General features: G+C 40.6%; 1 protein-coding gene across 3 annotated transcripts in view; it reads right to left on the bottom strand.

The window, feature by feature from the left end:
• Positions 1 to 1,097: 1,097 nt before the first annotated feature.
• The window catches only part of prkacaa (protein kinase, cAMP-dependent, catalytic, alpha, genome duplicate a), a 15,905-nt gene continuing 1,183 nt past the window's right edge, over positions 1,098 to 15,819 (bottom strand). Inside the window, exons 1-10 of one of the 3 annotated variants that reach the window (XM_043235357.1) lie at positions 11,636 to 12,039; positions 6,749 to 6,810; positions 6,200 to 6,328; positions 6,025 to 6,123; positions 5,432 to 5,514; positions 4,062 to 4,188; positions 3,791 to 3,886; positions 3,592 to 3,714; positions 2,273 to 2,437; positions 1,098 to 2,160 (exon numbers count right to left, since the gene is read on the bottom strand). In XM_043235357.1, the coding sequence (XP_043091292.1) occupies positions 2,035 to 2,160; positions 2,273 to 2,437; positions 3,592 to 3,714; positions 3,791 to 3,886; positions 4,062 to 4,188; positions 5,432 to 5,514; positions 6,025 to 6,123; positions 6,200 to 6,328; positions 6,749 to 6,810; positions 11,636 to 11,759 (1,134 nt within the window). In that variant the 5' untranslated portion in view covers positions 11,760 to 12,039 and the 3' untranslated portion in view covers positions 1,098 to 2,034. Of the gene's footprint in view, positions 2,161 to 2,272; positions 2,438 to 3,591; positions 3,715 to 3,790; positions 3,887 to 4,061; positions 4,189 to 5,431; positions 5,515 to 6,024; positions 6,124 to 6,199; positions 6,329 to 6,748; positions 6,811 to 9,362; positions 9,805 to 11,635; positions 12,040 to 15,819 lie in introns of those variants that run through there. The other 2 variants (XM_043235356.1, XM_043235358.1) reach the window with 2 other exon arrangements.

The following is a 15,819-nucleotide window of genomic DNA, read 5'->3' as shown; positions in this document are numbered from 1 at the left end:
ACCATAAAGTTTTGTGAAATAAATCCTGCCCTTTGCTAGTTTGGGTTTCTTAATCCGAGCACCCGGATGATCAAAAGAAACGACCCGATCTGGTGTGTTTTGGCTGTGTTTTCTGGCAGAATACACCGACATAACATTTCCTGAGAGGGAAGAGAACAGTAATTTTTTTTTTATCTCGTACTGCAATTGAATGGCATCGAAGCCGTTCGGTGTCCAAATGGGTTCCTTTTTTCGGTTATTAAAACGAGTCGTGTGAGATGCCAAATTTAACCTGGCACCGATCTGTAGTTTCGCACACATTCAGCAAAATTAATTTACATTACTTATAACAAACAAACCAAAAACTGACTTTGACTTCGGCCCCTAACGAACAGCCTGAAGGCCTGAGCTGTAAGCGATGGGCATCTCGGTTAAAGGTAAAGCGTATAAACTCTGCGCCGACGGCAACAGCGGGTCAAGTTAGGCACCGCTATTGGTGCAGAATTCACAATTTCCGAATCAAATGTTCACTGACGCAAAGCTTTTCGAGCGTAACGAATAAAATCTCTGCAACGCTACGCATTACTGCACACTTCTGGAAACTAAACGACATCAACAACGAAGAAAAAAGTAATCATCACGGGGACGTTCGCGTTTTAGATTGTCTTGCGTCCAACAGCTTACAGAGCAAGAGAGCGGACAGATTTCGATCGGTTCGTTGGGACGATATTTCGATCGGTGTCTTGATAAAACACAAAAGAGTCAGCATGAGCAACATATTTGAAGCATAAATGGAGATTAACCAGCGAAGCCTTAGAGAGCTAAAACGCATTGGAAATCGGCCTAATTTTTCATGCGGAGGTTATTCTTATCGTTGGCAAGGATGAGCTGCTCAGTTAAACAAAGGGTTTGGTCACTAGCAGGCGACACAGCAGAAAAGAATAAATAGTAATAATAATAATAATAATAATAGTAAAAAAAAAAACATCCACCAAAAACCCAGTGTAATCACAGAAACAGCCTTAAACGATTTCCTTTAAAAGCATCTTTTTTTAAAAAAAAAACAAACATCTGTAACGCAAGCCTTTGTGCTCGCCGCAAATTCATTGTATTCCTTCAGTTCCGCGTTTTGTTAGTTTATCTCTGGAAATTTACCTCAGGATCACAGCCAGCAGAGAAAACGTGTAAAATAACGGTTTCGGAGCTTCAAGTGCGCTTGCATGCTACAGTTGTGTCGTTTAAAATAGCGCCGCGGTCTCTTCGGTGGCCGCTTTCAGCCACAAAGCACATTCTATGGGCTTGAGCACAAACATACTCGTTTAAAATGCATTAAATAATATGGAGAATGGCTAACGATCATCCTAATTGACAATCTTTATACTAAGCGGCCGATTCTGTCTGATCTTAGAGCACCGTAGCCAATTAATACGAGATGATGCATTTGAAGGACGGTGGCGTGATGCTTGAAATCCACGTGAGAAATGGGTGATGATTCGGTAATTCGGGTTCGAGTTTGGCGTTGGGTGCCGATAGGTGCACAGGAAGTAAACATGATGTGACGGGGTGGAGAACTACAGAGCAAGGACACCTTTGCTAATTAAAAAAAACCAAAAAAAGAGGGAGGGGGGGTCATTTTCTCTGGAGAAGCCAAAATTCAGTACCAGAAAGTAACTTCTATATCTCTGGAAAATCAAAAAAAACAAAAAAAAAAAGAAGAAGTCACAAATATCCCCATGCCAGCCAGTCACAGAGAAGTGACCGAATCTCTGCCCAATGGACCCTGGCTACCAAACAAGAGGGAAAACATGAAAATGGACAAGTAACAAGTGACGAAGGATCTGAAAAGGCAACACTGCTGGCGTCTCTCTCTGGACTTGGTTCTTCTTCTCCCTCCGTCTGCGTGTGAGGGCTCTACGTTGTTGTTACCGCATAAGGCTCAGCCCAGTCCATCATCATCATCATCATCACCACCACCACCACCACCCTGGAAAACGTTTTCTTCTCTCTGTTGCCCCACATCTAATTTCTCTCCATCCCTCTCCTCCGCCGCTACTTCTAGAATTCAGCAAACTCCTTTCCACATTTCTCTGTGAAAGAGACCCGGATTTCTTCCTCCTCGTAGTCGTCGAAGTTGCTGGTATCGCCGGGGCCTTTGCACTTGGGGATGAAGGGGGCTTCCACCTGAAAACACAGGTTATTACATTCTCATGAAACATTACGTAGACCAAAACGTGTATAGACGATGGGTCTTTTACAGATGGGGAAGGACAAGTCGTCAGTATGACTGAGGTACCTTCTTCTGGTAGATTGCGATCCAGTCGGTGGTTGCAAACCATTTGTGGCCCTTGATGTCATTGACGCCGTTCTTGAGGTTCCCGAAGCGCTTCGTCAGATCTACCTGCAGCAGGTTCCTCAGCAGGTCCTTCAGGTCAGAGCTAAAATGTGAGGGGAAGCGAACCTGGAAAAAGATTAAGACACGCCGTCACGGTTTGGGATTTTTTTTTTTACGAACAGATGTCTTGTTCCAATCCTCCAGAACGTCTAATCATAATTAACACTAAATATTAAAAAAATTTAAAACCATGTAGAAGACAGCTGATGTTGGACTCAAACCATAAAACACACGAGAGCAGCAGCAGAGGACAGCAAGCTAAAACCTTTCGGTGAATTACTTTTTTTTTTTTATTATTATTTACTTTAGCGTCAAAGGATATACTCACGACAATAAATAGATAAAGAAATATGTCATTTCTAATACGTCACAATAACTATTTTTTTGAGTTTAATAATAGATGAAAATGAATTTGTCCCCTGGTAAATCATCTATGAGTCAGACTATTGCCTAGTAACATTAAAAGCAAAACATCCTAATAAAATAAAATCAATACAATAAAACAAAAATAAAAAGCCTCTGCTAATTTATTTAATGTAAATATAAAATATGCTTGGTTATCCAACCCACACACACAAAAAAAGGTTAAATTTTTTTTAAGGTAATATTATGTTAATATATTTTCTTAGGTAATATTACATTTTTTAGAACTTAATCGTTTATTTTTTAGCAACTTTATTAAGTACCTTTGTGATTTTTATTTGGTTTTGTTCTTTATATTATTTTATTTTGTATTTATTTTATTATTTATTTAAAGTTAGTATTTCTAATAATGCACATTTCTGTGTAAAGTGTTTTTCATCTAACATTTTCTTAATCATTTTATTGCAGCTTTGTTTTAAATTTAATAACTTCAGTTAACTATAATAACCCTGCTCTTTTACCAAAATTGTACCCATATATAACACCATAAACCATACATAAGCCGTGATTTTAATGTATTTGTTTACTACTTTGTAGTATTTCTTAATACTCTGTATCAGCTTTCATATAGACGAGTGTGCTTTATTTTTTATTTAAATTTTAGTAAGCTTATTTGATATCAGACGGTTGCTTAAGCAAGTTTTTCATCTAATATGTCAATTTATATTTCGTTTTTTCCAGCTTCATTTCAAATAACGAAACAACACCGGTTCAGATTACTACAGCGGCACGGACATACGCGTGCGATGCGCTGCACTACATGACATCCTAATGTGATAATCTCTCTCTGCACTCACCTTCCCAGAAACAATCTTCTCGTAGATCTGGATGGGCTGGTCGGCAAAGAACGGAGGGTAACCGGCAGCCATTTCATAGATCAGCACTCCCAGAGCCCACCAGTCCACTGCTTTATTATAACCCTAAAAGAGAAAAAGGAGTCATGCCAAAATGACAAACTAAAATAGCTAAAAGTAGTAAATCAGCTGCGGTACTCACTTTACTGAGGATGATTTCTGGCGCCAGGTACTCAGGTGTGCCACACAGTGTCCAGGTCCTGCCCTTTACACGTTTAGCAAATCCAAAATCTGTTACCTGAGAAAACGGCAAGAACAAACAGTTCGTGGAAACCAGTGAATGAGCCCGGGACGGTCTTAAAAAGGACGCTCAAGCACAAGACAAGGTATAATCTCTGCAGCCACGTGACGTTCCCGGAGCTGCCGTCATTACATTTCGTGAAGTCATCTGATTTGAATGCCTGCGTGTTTACCTGTATGTAGCCCTGCTGGTCTATGAGCAGGTTTTCAGGCTTCAGATCTCGGTAGATAAGATCGAGTGAGTGAAGGTATTCAAAGGTCAGAACTATCTGGGCGGCGTAGAAGCGGGCATGAGGCTCACTGCACCGGACAGAGACAAACAGACACAGCGTAAGTGTACAGAGGTCACAGGACCCCGCGTACGCAGTCATACAAGAATGGGACGACTGAATAGTATTTTTCAAAATGACCTTTTCGTGCAGAGTGTGACTAAAGAGTGCGAGTAAATGAAAACATCCCACGACGCTTTAAATACGAAAGAGCACCGTGCATAAAGTCATTGTCTCGAAAGAGTCGCCTCTGAATCATTAAAACGAGTCCCAAGGCGTTTCATGTGGACCTCAACATCAAACATTAGCCTATTGTCTGCCCACTTGTCGGTCTTGTCTGAATGAAAATGCTAATTCATTCTTCGCCGCTGGGTGACGTTTTTAGAAACTCTAAAAGCTCGCAAACACTGCTTTCAAAACTGCATTTGGAAAATGATCGTTGAACTAATTGTTTGGAAGTCATTAAAGAAGAAAGATAAAAAAAAAGTCAATGAGAGAGTTTTTTATTTTTATTTTTTTTACCTTGAATTGTTTGGGACTCCAACCAAAATATGAACCTTTCATAACCTGTAATAGGTGCACTTTAGATTCTAAAAAATACTAAAAGTAATAAAAAAAAAAAAAGACGATATGCAAAAGAACCAAACGTTACGCTACGTGTTAGGCGATTATAAAATGATGATGATCAAATTGTAATTGAAATATTTGAAGTCGAAACAAATTTGAGAAATTCAGCTGGATCTCCAGCCTGGTGTTTCATATCCAATATCAGTTATTCAGTGCATCGGTCACTTTCTGAGGGAGGTTTCGCAGTCAACAATGCACGTTTTGAATCTTGTAGAGTTGCTAAGTGCCTTCAAAAAGAAACTATGAATTATTTTTTCAATGTTTGGCAAGTGACAACTTGTCCTCAGTGTTTCCAGTCTAAATCTGACTCTTCCGCTCGAGAAAGTTAGTAAGTAGCCAGCGGTTATGTAATATTTATTGCAAAACTGACCGAAAGCACTGTCAGCAGGATGCGGAGACTCTCTAGACTTGACTATTAAGTCCCTAATCTGGTAATATTTCGAGCACGAGGCGATTTCGAGATTGTGTGTCATCACGCAGATGATGTGGCACAGTTTGTAGTATGGCACTAAAAATAGCAGGACAATAAATAGCCGAAAAGAGTGATTTCAGAAGAAAGTTTTAAATCTTTAAAACTAACTTAAAATAAAATAAAAAAAAAAAAAACATTTCCAAGTATAAAAAAACCTGGTTGAAGTATAACTCACCTAAACCGGCCGATTCTACGTAAGTGAGAGAACATCTCACCTCCAGGAACATACTCCATTACCATATACAGGTTAGTATTATCCTACGAACAGAACGCACAAAAGAAAAGAGCACAAAACCACTGAGATATTCATGAAGACTTCATCCAAAATACATTAAAACACTGGAATAATGTTTCACAGTATTAATCAAAAATAAACAAGTTATTCCTGTGATGCAGAGCTGAATTTTCAAATCATTTCCAAATCCATTCTTCAGGGTCACACGATCAAAAATTATTTGCTGCTCAAAAAACATTATTATTATTATAATTATACATGTTAAAGAGCTTAATAGTTGCGTGTAAAAATTTTTTTTATTGTCACTGTTGATCAACTTAACGCGCGTTTGCCGCAAAAATATATATAAATTAGTTATTACTTAATTATATTAATCATTTTTTAAAAAGACATCTTACTGAGGCTGAAAGACTAACATACAAATATTTTTTGCTGTATCATCCTTGACGAAAACATGCAAGTACTCACACACACACACACACACACACACACACACACACACACACACACACACACACACACGCAGCTGGTACCTTGAACGAGTGCTCCAATCGCACAAGGAAGGGGAAGCTGACGGCCTGCAGGATGCGTTTCTCATTCAGTGTGTGTTCTATCTGTTTCAGTTTCACCACCTGAAAGACACGAGGAAATGAGCTCCAACGCACCGACGCGCGGCTTCCAGCGCCGATTCTTCTGTTTGCGGCTTACCTTCTGTTTGTCGAGGATCTTCATGGCAAAATGCTGGCCTGATTCTTTGTGCTTGACTAGCATGACTCGTCCAAACGAGCCGGTGCCTAGAGTCTTCAACCTCTCAAAATGGTCCAGAGATGCAGTATTCTGAGGAGCGGAAGATAAACAAAATGTTGGAAAATGCACGTTCTTGTTATGTTTTCAAAGACAAATTTGAGTTTTTGTACGGTTTATCTAGAGCACAGTCAAACTTGTGTGACTTATCTGAATGTTCACTAACAAAAAAATCAACAGTTTAAAAGGTACGAATTTCAGAAATGTGATGAAATGCAGCAAATAAATCACATTAATTTTACATCAGATTGTACTTTTATTACTCTCTTAGAGTCTCTAGTACAAAAGCTGTCTACTACTGAACAAAAAAAAAAAAAAAAAGACTGGTGTAAGAGAGAAAAACAAATGGCAGGTCACTTCACATTGTGTCCATAAGAGGGCGCAATGCAACTCGCATTAGTTCATTGGTCAACAAAGTGATTGTATGAAGTGCAGAAAATGGGATTAACTGACCTGTGCTGGGTTCTCCCATTTCTTTAGGAAATCTTCTTTGGCTTTAGCAAGAAACTCCTTAACTGAAAATTAAAAAGGCAGAAATAATGTGCGTGTTACGACTTAATTATGTGCACAACAGAACAACATTGCACAAAAAAAAAAAAAGTCTAAATATAAAGCTTGTAGATCATGTTAAAATATCAACAAGCAGATGTGTAAAAACAGGCATGGCTGTATGGCAGTCAACATTAAACTTTTACAGCCCCTACAACACATTAAAGTCCAGAGTTGCTGGTCTACCCTTATTTATGACAGCAATTTACGACATTTAGTCAGCTTTGCTGTGTATGAGCTGCAGAAATGCCTGGGAAGACTGCTGAGAACTACTATTTCCACGTCACACTGTATGTACACAAGTGAATCATCTTAAACCATTTCTCATTCTCAGGTGTGATTTTATTTTTTATCGAGTCCTAGTACATAAAAAAAAAAACATTACCATATTTTTTACAATTTTGAAAAAAGGCATTGCAGCATTTTTTTTTATTTTTCATTAAAAGTATACTCTTTGTGGGCACATACAGGTAATATAAAGGAACAGTTCACCCCAACAAAAAAATAAAATGCTAATTTAGTCATCAATTCTCAAAAGAAGATAATTTATAATATACTGGTAACCAAACAAGAACAACTGATTTCCATAATATATATGCTTTGTCATGAATCTCTGATGGGTTGTTGACGCAAACTGATGATTTTCACAGCATTGCTGCTTAAATGTCTGGTTAGCATTTACTAGAGCATTTCACAGAGCGCTTTCAGAGTTCCTCTAAACCCTCCTCCCTCCCCAGCTACCCCTCTCTAAAATCTATTACGGTTATTAATATGTGCTACTTGTGCAGCAGCAGTACATCTTAAATACCTACAGCATTATCTCAGCGTACGTATTGGTAGTAGCTAATTCCTGCAACAGCAACATAACCAACAGCAATTCAGCAAATCTGTTTGCCAAGATAATAAAATGTTACATTTTTTAAGCATTACCAAATATTTTTGCTAATGCTTATCAGAAAAAAAGAACGAAAGAGGCGAGTAACCATTTTCAGGTGAACTGTCCCGAAGGGTGAACTGCCAGTGCATTTTATTTGGACTATGCCAACAGATAATAAATCCCCTAATGTCAAATTCAGGTATTAACTTAAAATATATACATTATTCTGTTGGGAATAATGCAAAAGTCTGGATGTCACATGCTGAAAGGTTTTGCCTAGATTGGTTTAAATTCCAGGGCAAAGCTAAACGAGCATTTCCATTACATATAAATTTAAGTTAACACAAAACAACAAAAACTCCCCACAGTATTGGCCACTTCCGTTTTTCATCATGTTTGTTGTGTGTTCAGAGCCTGTGGCAATCACTCTCATTGGCTGTTCGAGGTAAGGCCTGTTCTAATTTCCACTGTTGTTAAAAACCACATCGACTGAGCTCATGTTATCTAATACTTCCTGAGCCCACCATGACAGAACAAGAGCTCAGACCCAAATCAATATCTACTGACTCTTTCTCACTTCATATTTCTCTCTCTTTCTGTGTGTGTGTGTGTGTGTGTGTGTGTGTGTGTGTGTGTGTGTGATTTCTGCTTTAGAAACAGCGAGAAAGAATCAAGTCAGAAATCAGGTGAGCACAACCAATGCGGTACTACCTTCTCCCTTATTTTCTTTAAGGAGTTGTGTGGGAACGTTCAGATTACAGACTCTTCCTCATTCCACACTACCAGTGCTCCCTCTGGGGAAATGCAAGCTGTCACAGCAGCTGAGAAGATCCAACTGTTGCAACTGCTGCGCCCAGAGGAGACATACAAAGAAACGCAGTGCGATTGCTACCATTGAGGACTCTACTGCAGGACACACCCACATGAAGTGTTCCCAAAGTGCAACGCTTTTAAATCCCAAGTAGGGGCATTAAACAATCTCTTTCTGTGGTGAAAGAGGCAGACGCCATAGAGCGAGGTTAGTCACGCTCAAATCTACTGCCATTATCTCCAATCCACAGGCTCCGGGCAGAGCCATAGAGAGAGAGAGAGAGAGCAATAGAGAGAGAGAGCGCCATAGAGAGAGAGAGAGCGAGCCATAGAGAGAGAGAGAGAGAGAGAGAGATCGAGCCTCACCCCACAACTTCCCGTCAATTCCCTTGCCTTATTATCTCTGAGAGAGATTCAGGAGTGTCTCTCACAACGCAGTGGTTGATGGGTCTGCACACACTCCAGGGTCATATTTCTACTTCGTTTAGATAATCTGTAGAGGAACTACAGTAGAAGATAGAGGCAGGGGAGAGGACAGTGTCCAAAGTTCACCTAAACTTGAAGCTAATCCAACGGCTCCATAAAACTATGCGACAAAAGGTGCCCGAAACGGATTCAAAACAAAGGTCAGGCTTCAGCCACTATGCTGTGCAAACAAGCCAAAAGAAAAATCAAAGACCTACAACAGCGTAAAAATAGCCCTGCTGCAATTTCATAAATGGCTCAGGATATGAATGATCCTTGCCTTTGTGCTGGCTTCCCTAACAAACGGGAACCATGACTACTGGAGGGAAATGACCGATTCCCACACAAAGTTAGCCGTGCCCTTACCGTCCACTAGGAGCGTGGGACCCTCCACTCCTCCTCCGCCACCACCACCACCACCACCACTACCACCACTACCTCCCCCTCCTCCCTCTACTGATCCTCCTGAAGAACGAGACTCTCCTGAAGAACGAGATTCCCGCTTCCCACCATGCCTCCTGGAGCTTTTTCGGTCACACATGGGCCCTGCTGAAACGGTTCCTCCTCCTCTTCCTCACTGCATCAGGCTCATAGCCCTACGCCTCTTCCTAAGAGGTCCTTGCACGCTTGACCCTCACATCCACTTTAGCTAAGAGCTACAGGTCTGATTCCGATGCTGCTTTTGTCTCCGAGGGTGGCCAATGATTGCGGTTCCTGCTCTTCCTCGAGTGTCGAACGCCGAACTAAAGCCCTCGCTTTGTGCGGCTCCACTGTGCGGACATCACCCTGGTAAATCAATCCCCTCATGCTCCGTTTGTATCAATATTTATTCTGTACACAGTGCCATTCCACTCACCCTCAAGTGGAACACACACACCTAAAATACAAGCACATACACAAACACACGCACTACATTGATCCAAATAGGGACCTGGTCGCTTAGGGGAAGGGCAAACCTATAACAGCAGTGTTCCATCTAATGAGAAACATGGACAATAAACAGACAGCATGGCAACTTAAAAGAAGCAAAAAATTGTAACTTGTTAATGGTGTAGAAATTAGGGTCAAAAAGACTCCAGCACCTGCAAAAATTAAGTGGGATTAGGGTACCGCATAAAGTGCACCCCTTTGGTCCCTCAAACCTTGGCAATGTCCTCTACTGGACAGAGTCCACAATTGATTAGTCAGATCAATCAGTGTGGCCCTCGGCTGATGTTGCTCGCTCTGACGCACACCAAAGGGGGTCGGCTAGTGGTGCATTGACAGCAAAAGCCCCGCTGGTTCACCAAAAAACACACACACACACACACACACACACACACACACACACACACATATATCTGAGAGCAGCACCCATCTGCAGACAGTGCAGCCCCAGGCCTGGCATTTCAGCCTCTTTCAGGGAATAAATGCAGTGGCAGAGCGAGAGTAAGGCAGAGACACAGGAAGAGTCAGGGACAGATGGATTTAAAGACTGAGCCAGATCCAGCCACCCAGGCCAGGTGGAGACTCAAGGGACAGTGACACCTTTGGTAAGTCTCTCCCTCCTCCATGACCTCATTTCTCAAGACTATAGGTGCTGCTCTAGTCTAGGTATAATCTCTTTCAGCTCTCAGATACTTGGCACGCTTCCACGCGCTGACTTTATGGATACAGAGTTGGTAAAGGTACGGTATTTTAAGCAAATATCCAGGTGCCCTGGTGGGAACTTTAAAGATGACAGCTTAAAAGCACGGAAGTGTCAACCAAAGAAAATTCAGTTGGCAAAAAAAAAGGACTGATTTAACAGATGCCATGAAGACACAGCTTGTAAAACATGTCAAAAAGTAAATCAAATGCTTGTGGGGTAATCAGGAAATTTTCAAAGAGAGTGGAGTCATCTAAAAGAGTGTATAAGCGCTGCATGAACGGGTAATGCTGTTAGCATTACTTCGTAATTCAGACTGGCAGGAACAGCAGAACACTGGGACCCCAACAAAGCGGGACACACTGACAGGTTTCCCAGGAGACAGACAGCCAGCTTCCCTGGAACTCCTGTATGACGCAGCCAACTCCAGGCAACTGCACAAACATTAAAAGATGAATAAAAAGGGCTTTGTACCCAGGATCTGTGTCTCGGCAGTCCCACATCAATCCATGATGCACAGCGAGAGGTGCTAATCTAAACTAGATCTCCAGATCACCCATGACTTATAATTTACAACAGTTTCTGTTAAACCCAAATCTCTTTTTGATCCCATTATGAAAAACATCTATAAACTGTGGTCTGCCAATACGAGTAATAATACCAACATTCAGAGAGCAAGATAAATCAAAATCATGACATTTAATGAAAAAGCAATTTAAAACATTTATCTAAAAAACAAGAACTGCTTATCCTCTACCGACTAGACTTATAAACGTTCAAGCTTCAGCCTGGCGGATATATTATCCATAATCAAAAGGTGAAATATTTAAAACGATAACCGGCTGATCTCAGCCAAACCAGCACTTCCCTATAGATCAGATGAGGAGGTAAAACATTTAGACATGCAGGTTTCTCCTCCCCCTCTTGCCAAGCTCCTCCTACAACAGTTATGTCCAAACACTCACTGTGCCAGCAGCCTTAACCCACTTAATGCCTCAGGTCAGTCACTCACTCCAGCAAAAGGCCTCTGACTCATCCTGGGACTGGTAGTAGCCGCCCTCCCCACCTCTAGAGTCTCCGAGACATGGACCGGCCCGCTGGAACAGCCTCTCTGCCAACCTCTGTAGCACTGACATGCTAGACAGCCGTGAAACAAGCGTGTCGTAGAGGCATCCGACTTCGTACAGCTGTGTTTCCAAACTCTTTTTACAAAACAGGAGTAAGAGTCACTTCTTGCACGAGACTCTTCTATTTTGACCTCTCAGAGGATTCGGGACTCGGTGCAGGCAGGGCTGAACCTTCTCCGTTTCCTTGCCTTCCTGTGCCGGGCTCGCACACCCCGTTTCCTCCCGTGGGCTTCCTTGAACAGTCAGGGACTTCTGTTTTCACCACAGCCCACCTTGGCGTTAACCCTTACTGTTGTACCGCGATCTGATCCACAGCACTGTCTGCCATGTCGTCCTCTCTTGTCCGTGCACATGATAAAATATGGCCCTCCCCAGCCCGTGGCCCCGGATGCCATCCAGCACCTGTCTCTGGGGATCAGGGCGGTCCACCACCGATGAAGCAGATATGGATGTGAAGCATGGCATGAATAAAGCCCCCCATTCTAGGAAGGTGTGGCAAAACCCACCACAGAAAAAAAAACACTCAATTTTTGCAACTGAATGTATCAAGCATATTCAAATGACATGCAGTCACATGCAAATAGAAATACACTCTTCACACATAGATTCTAGCAGCAGCATGCCACTGAGATCCATTTCACACATATCTGTTTCACCGACACCAACTACGCCTTATGCAGACTGGGCTGGAAAGGGGCCTTGAAAGGTTTTTGACTTTGGAACAAAACATGCTTCAAATATATGGCCGAGAACTTGTATACTAAGTAGATGATAAATAACACGTACTTGAACTTTTTTCCAACATCACTTAGGTTTAAACTATATGAATAGTTCAGTAAAAAGAAAAGATAAATACATACATATTTTCTAATACTTCAGTCTGATTTTGGTTGGTGGGGGTGAACGTTCCCAAGATATTCTTTTATCCATGTTTTTATTTAATGGAGAGGGGCGGGGGAGTTTATAATAAACAGCCATGTCATCATTTTATAAGGATGGGGCGATAAATCGATTCAGGGATTGATCTTGCCACTTTCTGAATGCATTGATTATTATTTCTGGAATCAATTTAGAGCTTAGATTTTAAGCACCCTAATACTTAAAATCTATTATCCTTTCTTGGTAACGTTGATGTCAATATTATTGAATGATCCAGTAAATTAAATAAACCAGCTTCATCTTATTTACTATTCTCTTTTCAGAGGAATTTATTGGATACACATCAAAAGATTATTAATAAAGAATTACACATAATAAACAGAGGCAAACACGTATTATAAAACAGAAAACTGTGGATGTCATTTAATACCTAGCCTATGATATCAGATTAATTTTATATTGAGGCAGCAAAACAACTAAACACCAAGTTCTACCTCGCTTAAAACACTGTATTTTTTGTACATTTCATGCTACCCAATGGTCCTCACAAGAGGTAATAAGGTAAAGCAGACTTGCTGCTTGCTATGCTATGTTGTCAGTACCATGGTAAACAGCATAGCAAAATCAATACCAGTTGAAACTTTTCTGCTGTCGCACTTTCTATAAAAAAAACCCCCAAACAAACATGCCACCCATCCCTTGCAGGCAAAAAGTGCTTATAAAATGAAGGACTATCCTAGAGACATCTGATGCTGTGATTCAACACTCACAAGAAAGCAGAAGCAAAGCAAACTTTTGCAACAGGAAAAGAGAGAAAGCAAAGAGATTACATCGCCTGAAGATGCAGACAGAAGGCCACACACAAAGTGGTCTTGTTCATAACAGTGGTCATCACATGATGTTCAAGAGACTGTTCAGCGTCAACACTCCAGGCTGGCCGGATCACACAGGCTGCATCATATGACCCCGCCTCCACGACTTTACCAGCCCGGACCTCCTCCTCTTCCTCTCCGCATCGGTTCCCAAGTGCTCTCTGAAGACTCATGGCAGGCCTGTGTTTATGTTTCTGGTCCTCTTCACTCACATCCCCCTCATAAATACAGTTATTGGTGGTTTGACCTTTGGGGGTCAGAGATTCCTTTCTCATGAAACCCACTGCGGCTACTGAATTAGGGCTCCTTTTCTCAGCGGTTCCTGGAACATGCTTCCATTTATGATGGTGTGTAATCATCACCACGCTATGGAGTTCAAATGGGCGAGGACATCAGGCTAACTTGGAGATAAATTCGATTTATTGAGGGATGGAATAAACTGATATCTAAGACAAGAACTGCATTTATGAAGACTGCCTGTAACTTCATCGTAGTTCAATGGCAGTTTTAACTGCTACATTAGGAAACACCAAGTTTTAAAGCTATTGTTCTCTAAAAAAAAAATAACAGTAATAGAACATGGCAAGCATGCAATTCACAGGTAAACAATAAGCAAAATCTTTAAAGTACATTTTTCTTGCATCACTTCCTTGCAAAGGCATTTTATTGTTGATATTTTTCTGAAGAAGAACACGTAGACAAGAAGACGACTAAAGGACGCAGCCTTAAAGTTAAAAGTTATTTGTTAGCATCTATGGCTCCATGAAGAACGTTCCATTGGTTCCATGGAACCTTTACACTTTGTGGAAGTGGAAAAAAGTTCCAAGTTGTTCTTAACACTGAGAAACCCAAAATTGTTCTTCCGTGACATTGCTGTGAGCCTTGGACTCTTTATTTTTTAAGTGTAGTCTGTGTGTGTATTTTGCGGAATACTAAAAAGGTTCAAGCAAAGCAACTTATTCTTTTGAAGCCATAGGATAGCTCGGTCTGACAATTATGCAAAATTCTTGCCTTCCACAGTTCTCATTCACACTTCCAAATATTGTAGCTTGGCATGATAACGCAAGATGAAAAACAATTGCACTTGGCATAACTGATGCACAGTGATTTCGTGTGGCATGCTTGAATATAGGCCCTTTTGCGACTACAAGTGAGATCTGACATCTGCGACATTATCAGTAAATAAAGAAGCCTTCAAGACTTATGGACTAGATAACCTGCATACAGGTTTTGAATGATATTACTCCCTGTAAATGAGAATTATTTCTTGCAAAAACGTAATGCATTTGTTTTTCTGCTTTAGCGTAGACACGAATGCATTTGGCAAGCGCCACAACCAACAAATTCACGCTTTATGCAACATTATCGCAAGAGGCTGGAGAGATTAACTAAAACTTCCTGACAATCTCAAGTGTTTACACAAAAGAATCCTTGAAAACACTAGACTAGATTCACTCCCAAGCCATTTCTCCCGCAAAAAGCACAAACCAATTTTCATGTTTTTTGCACTGCTGTATGAAAGACGTTTTAGAGCAGCTGTAATATCTGCTAAATCTAGAAAGCATTGATGTTTGTCGAGAGGCCATTAAGCGGTTATGATTAGCTGCAGAGGAAGTCTACGATTCGAATGCGAAACCAATGTGAACCTGGACCACAAAATTAGCCATAAGTCGCACAAGTATATTTGTAGCTATAGTCGAAAATACATTGCATTGTTCAAAAGTACAGATTGACTTTTTATGCATTTTTAGAATATGAAGATCATTTTTCATTATATTTAGAAATTTTAAACTGTAATTATCAATTCAAATTTTAAGGGAATCATTTGGGCAACTTTAAAAGGCAATATTCAGATTTTTTTTGTATCCACAAAATCCAATTTTTTTAAATTCTCAAATCTTGTCCTACCATAACAAACCAGACATCAATTGAAAGCTGATATATTCAGCTGATGTACAGGTCTAAATTATAAAAAAATGAACACTTATGACTGGTTTTGTGGTCCAGGGTCACATATTGTTTTGTGATTTGTTTCCAGACTCTCAGTGTCACAATCAAGGACAGTCCGGGTATGACGATCACATACAACTGTAATATCTCATAGCAGTCAGTGAAAGTGATTGAAGAGGACGGGCCTTTATTAGAAGTTCACATAGGATCCAGAGCTACTTAAAGGGAAAAAACTCATAATTTAGTAAACATCACATTGCTATCAACATCTGATTTTTCTCCAGTAGAGCACAATAGAGGTATATCTCAGTCACTATATCTGCACATATTTCGAAAGCTAATCAGACGCTGTCATCTTCCTCAGAGCT

Source organism: Puntigrus tetrazona, chromosome 3 (genome assembly GCF_018831695.1).
Source record: "Puntigrus tetrazona isolate hp1 chromosome 3, ASM1883169v1, whole genome shotgun sequence".
In the NCBI taxonomy this organism is placed as follows: domain Eukaryota; kingdom Metazoa; phylum Chordata; class Actinopteri; order Cypriniformes; family Cyprinidae; genus Puntigrus; species Puntigrus tetrazona.
Note: the sequence above shows the minus strand (reverse complement) of the source record. Positions and strands in the feature narration are given on the sequence as shown.